Source organism: Patagioenas fasciata, chromosome 7 (genome assembly GCF_037038585.1).
Source record: "Patagioenas fasciata isolate bPatFas1 chromosome 7, bPatFas1.hap1, whole genome shotgun sequence".
Classification (NCBI taxonomy): Eukaryota; Metazoa; Chordata; class Aves; order Columbiformes; family Columbidae; genus Patagioenas; species Patagioenas fasciata.
Genome location: NC_092526.1, coordinates 28137843 through 28144770, shown reverse-complemented (window position 1 = coordinate 28144770; position 6928 = coordinate 28137843). Strand labels below are relative to the sequence as shown.

The following is a 6928-nucleotide window of genomic DNA, read 5'->3' as shown; positions in this document are numbered from 1 at the left end:
GGAGATGAAGGGTAGCAGGAGAGAAGAGACAGCTAGAGAAAGCTAGAGCTGTTGAGGGCACTCAATTTAAGAATCCCAGCATTAACAAAAAGCAACCAGTGAAAAGAGATGGAAGTGTAGGTTTAAAAAAGTATATTTAAAAAAAAAAAAACAAGTTCAGCCAGATAAACTCATTGTGGTTTCCTGTGAGCTTTGCACAAGGGAAGTGACCACAGCAGGTTTTCCTGGCCAGCCTGCCCCATGGCCAAAAGCTTCTTTCCACAGGAATCGCATCAATAACCAATGAATCACACCACCACCACCTTGGTATTTCCATTTATTATGCTGTAAAAAGCAATGCTATCTGGATTTCATTTCTTAAAATAAATAACTTTCATTTTCAGAACCAGTACAGCTCAAGTTTAGATTCATCATGGGAAACTGCTAGAAATACATTCATCACTGTCTGTTCCCCGTGAGACAGAATCTAAAAGTCCAGATCAGCCCCGTTACTGTGACCAGAATTACACCGCCAGCAAGTATCGTCACCGACAGCCCAGCTCCGAAGCAAAAAAAAAATATGATACAATACATTTTGTTCACAAAGAGAGGCTAATTAATGCTAAGACTATCACAATATTTCTGAGTACAAAGCATTAAGTTAGCATAACGATTTGTAGGTTGTGGTACAGAAGAAACATATATGACATAAAAACAAAGGAGTGGGGGAATCCTCTTTGGAGCATTTGATAAGAAAACCAAAAAGCTGTTTACGGCAAAAATCTACATGTCAGTGTCATGAATGATCAACAGCCAACCCAATGTACTGCATATATTTATATTTATAAATAACGCCATGTCTAAATAGCTGCATTGCCAAATTGGACATTACAAAATAAAGCATCTTCTCACAATGAGAAAACACTAAAACTAACCAGCAGAAATGCACTGAAGCTAAAAGCACTCAGTATGATTTAGGAAAGCGTTAAGTTTAGGGACAGCCATGATCTTTAATGCTAACTCAGTTTAAATGACTCCTTTTGGTTTATTTTTGTATATATGTGTATTATATAATATACCTATCTTTTAAAAATGTCAGTATGAACAATGCAAATTTCAATTAAATCAAGTTAAATCAGGTGATTTTCTGAGAAGCCAAAGGATATGTTTTAATAGGAAAAAAAAAAATATAGAAGCAGTCAGATGAGCACTGAGATAGAGAACACTAAACTGGAGTTCCCTCTGCAAACACTCCTCTACACTGAAGTTGACGGATCTGTTGCCAGAGGAAACAGGTTGGAATCGAGTTCAAGGTGCAGCAGAGACCTTGTGCTCCTCAGTGACCAACAGAGCTCAGTGAAGAGCCAGAGCCCAAGACAGTTTATTCTCAATGACGCTGACCTGCTGGGTCACCCTGGACACGTCACCTCTCTCTGTGCCCTAATGGACTCATTTGCAAAATGGGGATAATGTGGTTCAGATCATCTTTATAAAGTGCTTGAGCCATCCAAGAAAGAATTAGGACATTATTTCTGGAGGATTTTGGTGCCTAAACAAAACAATTTGCATTTTGAGAGCTACTAATGACTCATACACTATGTGCTAGAATAAAAATAGCCATATACAAAATTCTCAAGCTCAGTCTCCTTTTCCACATGCTAAACAATTCTTGCCTAAAATTCTTGTGCTAAAATTCTTGCCTGTGCCCAAAACCCCGTGGCGTTCTGTGAATATCCAAGTCTTAACTGCTCACTTTTGAGGTTTGATGCCACAGCACCGGCAGAAGCGATTGCACGTGGGACAGGGAACCGCCAGAACGTCGTCCTTCTGCCAACAATGACTATCGGCACCGACACTCCCCATGCCGGGCTGCAGCAGCAGCACCAGAAACACCGCCATTTGCCACAAAAGGCATCGCCTGTTTGTGCTCCTGTTGCCGAACTCCCATCCAACACCAGCGGGACCCATCCCACTGACACCACATCCCGCCCCCTGGTTGACAGTAGTGCAAGGAGGGAACATACCCCCAAAATTTGGCTTATCTCCTGCCCTGCTCATGCTCTGATTGGCTCTATGCTCCTTAAAGCTGTTCTCACTGCAGCTGTGTGTTCCTTATCACAAGCCTGAATTAAGTCAGATTTACAAGTAATATTTGGTTTAATACTTTGCCTTTCGCTTAATTCCGTTCCCCTCGCTGGTTCCCAGTGCGACCCGCCAATAAGATGACCCGTGAGCCCAGAAGGGGGGTTTGGCGGCTTGTCGAGGCTGTAGTGCAAGAACACCTGTGGGAACACAGCTGCGAAGCACCTGCTCGCCCCAGCCACGGGGAAACGCTTTAGCAGCTGAACACAGAGAGGAGGGAGGTGAGACAAAAAGAACTGAAAGAAACACAACAACAAAACCCCACACCCCACTAAACACAGTTTGAAATGACAAATCACATTCCCCAATGCCATTTGGTCAAACAAACCTTAAAACAGAGTGCCTGACAAGACTATCTCTAAGAACAAGCCCAGACCATTGACAACTGTCACCTATATACTCTGTGGATATTTATATTATGTAAACAAGGTTGTGTGGAAATTTTATTCTATTTTTTCCCCAAATATAAGTGCAGATCCTTACTTAACACACCCAGCCTACATCTACATCAGCACCCTCAGCTTTTGGAAAACCTCACTGACACTCATGCCCAACAATCCTCTGGCTCATCTCGGCCAAACTGGAAACAGAGGGTTATAGAAACAAAAACTGAGCAGAAAAATTCCTGACCACAGACTAGAGTTCACATAGAACACAAAAATAAATTAAGTAGTGCACAGTAAAGCCAACGACAGCTAAATATTTTTATACATCAATTATATGCAGCATGAGGTAATATTGCTCACATTATGGAGGGAGATTCTTAGTTGGTTTTGTTTCTTTTGAGAGAGATTGGATTTGTCCTGTGCGTATAGAAACTCCTGTAACATAACACTGAAGTAACAGAGACTTCTGTAAAATATATACCACTATCAGATAGAAACACACACGCTCTTCATTACTTATGCATACCACAATTAAATAGGTAAGTGATTTGAATCTTAGGATCTAGCTGAGGATGATTATAGTAAGCCATCCAGATTTTTATGAACCGTCCGGTTCTCCTTCCCGTTGTTGGAATCCTCTGATGGCGTGTACTGGACCTGATATTCTTGAAGAATTTTAAACACATCATGGTGTCCAAAATGTAAAGCTTCATCCATAGGAGTGTTATTCCACCTACAAGAAGGAGCAGAGTATTTCTAACATCAGCACCTAAGTACAGAGCCAAAAACTACCAAAAAAAATCTAGTTCTTGATAGAGCGTGCTAATAATTCAGCACACAGACTACACTAAGTTCAGTAACTAAAAACGCTTCCTAAGCAGAACAAAACTTTTTAAGTAATTGTTTTAATGGCTCACCACTTTTTATTTCAGGTATCCTGCTCTCCTTTGGTAGGGAACCTGTCAAGAGTTACAAACAGGCAACAAAAGCACTCACCTGTCTTTGGGGAAAGGATTCACTTTGCACGCTTCCAGCAGAAATTTAACAACGTCCACATGTCCTGTAAGAAAAGCAGGATTGTGAGCGTACATATTTATTTATAAATATGCATATGCATATAGACATACAACATTTTGAGAAGCAGGTATGCATATATATAATGAAAATACCATAACGAAAAGTGACCACATTCCATTAAGAGAGAGCAAAGCACATGTGAGGAGACATCACCTTCTGCAGCTGCTACATGCAGGGCTGTTCGTGAGTCATAGTCTCGTTGTTCCATATCCATTCCTGACAAAGCAAATCTAACAAAAAAATAAAATTAAATAAATAAAAAACACACCACAAAGAGGCCTTACATCATTAAAGCAAGGTACAAAATCAGCATGGAACGATAGCCCTATGCTAAAATGATGAAACATCTGCTGCAAGAGGATATAAACAGCATCAAGAGCCCATTCAGTTATAACGAAAGCGGCCCTTATTGCTTTGGCTCTAAAAATAAGGTAGGGGCTTAATTTTCTTTCTGATCTCTAGTAGTTAGAAGGAAAAATAGAATAAAAATGTCTTTGCAGGGTTTGTAAGAGTCACCGTATCCGATTTAAAATATAAGAGGGACAAGCGAAGTCATATAAGGCAAAGTAAATTTGTGCCAAGAAGAACTCCCAAGTCTGAAAATTCTGGAAATTTATTTCAGTACAATACAAAGAACAGGAAAACGATGGGATTTTAGGACGGTGTGAGGGTAGCTTTTTGATGGTAAGGTTTGGAGTTTTTTGTTTGGTTGAGTTTTTGTGTGACTTTATCGAATCTCCAGTGCAGCTCGGATGTCCCCAACAAGGACACAGTGCATATTCATAATAACAGCATTAGGTATCAAACAAGCAGCTTTCCTCCTCCCAACCCCACACCCGTATTTACCTCCGGAGTGCAGACACATCCCCCGTGTAGGCGGCAAACAGCAGATTGATCACAGACTTCACCTACAGAGAGAGATGAAGGCCAGTTTATTCAGCTTCTTTCCTCGAGAAGAAAACAAATGGAAAACCCAGAAAAGCCCAGCACAGCCAGTCAGTCCAGCGCTTGTGAACCTGTTAATTTTATTTCCCTCTCTGGCCATATTTTGCTGTACAAACACTGGATGAATGCATTCCAGATTGCTTCACTGCCAGTATTTGCATAATATGTCTGACTTTCCAAGGTTGAAGTCAGTTAAAGAATCATAAAATGTGCACTTCTATTCTACTGTGGTAAAAAAAAAAGAGCTTTGCTGTCTGGACAAACCATATTTCTCTCTTTGATTGCCCAAGGATACAGAGTTTTGAACTACAAAGACAGCATCCATTTGCATAAACCATAAACACCTTGTAAGACAAACTCATTCTGAAAAAGTAACAATTTTTTTTTTGCTTTGGTTTTGTTTTTTACAGCATAGATCAAATATAGCGACTTTCTTCAAATACACCATTTTAGCAATTCTGCCACATAACGAACCACTACAAGCAAAGCAAGGTTTCAAGGCAGACAAAAATAAGATCTTTTTAGATCAAAGAACAGAGGCAAAGTCTCAGACAATCAGTGCTTTTTTCAGCTGTATTAACGAGCAAGAAACCACACTGCTAAGCTACCAACTTTGTCCCATGCACATTTTTAACGCAACCTGGCTACAAACGACAAGACAGATGGTTTCAAGCACCCCACCTCAGCTTCTGTCAGAAACTGATACAGCCATTTCTAGGCACCATTTCACAGCATTTTCCAGTAAATTTTCCAAATACTGGCTTGCTTTTTTGAGTCTACAAAGCTTTGTTGCTGCCACCAGCCAAGTAACAGAGATAAAGGAGAAAACTGCTGCTGCATTAACCTTCCACAACAAGGAGAAACAAACACACACAAAAAATCACCGCCCACAAGCAAGTCTCCCACAGATTTCTGCAAAAACACTGGCATATTTTCACAGGGCCCCAGACGAGCCAACATCTGTGCCTCTTACAAAACAAAGTAAGTGAGGCATGAGGAAGAAATATTTTACACTGAAAGTGGTGAGAGCCTGTCCCAGGTTGCCCAGAGAGGTGGCGGATGCCCCATCCCTGGAGACATCCCAGGCCAGGCTGGACGGGGCTCTGAGCAACCTGGTCTGGGTGAAGATGTCCCTGCTCATGGCAGGGGTGGCACTGGATGAGCTTGGAAGGTCCTTTCCAACCCAAACAGTTCAGTGATTCCATAAAGTAGTGGAATTGCTTGTTATTTTTTTACACCTCAAATATGTGCTGATGCAAAGAGGGACTGAAGCAAAAGGAGACAGGGCCAGGACAGAACCAGAGCCGCTCTTCTTCCTCCAGCACCCACCAACTCCCACAGCTCCTTGCCCGTTTGCACCGCAAGGCCCATCAGGCTTCAGAGCTTTGCCCAGCAAGTGTCAGAGGGACCTGCAGATCTCTATCACCACTTCTTGGGAGGCTCAGTGTCCCCCAGACTGCTTCCAAACCTGAATGGCCCCACAGGCTGGGCCCCAGGGCTCCTCATACCGGCCTGAAGTAATTCTGTTCCTCCCATAAAGGTTTTTTTTGACAGAATCATAGAATGTCCTGATTTTGAAGGGACCCACAACGATGGAGTTTTTGTTTAAAGCTTCTGAAAAGATTAAAAAAAAGGAAGGGGGCAGGTGTGCCCAAGGTCGCACAGCAGGTCAGCGTGGGCTTTGCTCCAGTTGCAGAGCCGGCCGCCCCTGGCTGAGCTCACCCACCCCTACAGCCTCTTCTCTTGCTTTTTGCTCAGCACAGCACCTACAGAACCAGGGGGAGAAGCCGTCACGAGCAGCCCCCAGGGATGTCGTGTCTCCTCGCTTTTGAGGGAAAGTCGGAGCTGCCGCGGGGACAGCATCGCCTGCACCACCCAGAGCAGCAAACACCCAAAGACTTCCATTTGGCTTCCAAAAGAAAACAGCACCGTCACACCAAAATGCTAAAACTTCCTAAAATAATGTGCATCTTTTACAGGCTGGACTGCAGGCTGTATTTAAACACAGGTGTGAAAGGGGAATTCAATTTGATAATCCCTGCCAGCAGACCAGGCCGGCCACACTTGGGCATTTTGGGTCGCAAAGGTGCCGAATACCCTCCCCTTTTCAGGATCTAGGATGAGCAAAGGGCATTCTGTCTTCAATAAAAACCATTTCAGAGGTAACTGATTGTTTTGGCCAGGCTCCTGTATGTTTCTGGGAAATGTAAATGTGTATTGAAATAATAAAATATAAATAACATGCATTTCATCTTTACAAAAAATAACTTTCCAAGTGCAGGTAGGGCTCAGATTCCCTCTGGATTCAGCTGCACATTTTGCTAAGAAGTCATTTTCATTAATGATGTGACAAAATGTAATGTGGAGATTCCTGACACTTCCTAACACAATAATCTCAG

At 42.3% G+C, this 6928-nt stretch overlaps 1 protein-coding gene across 4 annotated transcripts in view; it reads right to left on the bottom strand.

Moving 5' to 3' along the window:
- Positions 1-299: 299 nt before the first annotated feature.
- GLS (glutaminase) overlaps positions 300-6928 on the bottom strand; it is a 58064-nt gene continuing 51435 nt past the window's right edge. For all 4 annotated transcript variants that reach the window (XM_071811209.1, XM_065841531.1, XM_071811210.1 and 1 more), the window contains 4 exons: positions 4431-4492; positions 3738-3814; positions 3504-3567; positions 300-3240 (listed from right to left, as the gene is read on the bottom strand). In XM_071811209.1, coding sequence (XP_071667310.1) covers positions 3084-3240; positions 3504-3567; positions 3738-3814; positions 4431-4492 — 360 coding nt within the window. In that variant the 3' untranslated portion in view covers positions 300-3083. The remainder of the gene's footprint in view (positions 3241-3503; positions 3568-3737; positions 3815-4430; positions 4493-6928) is intronic.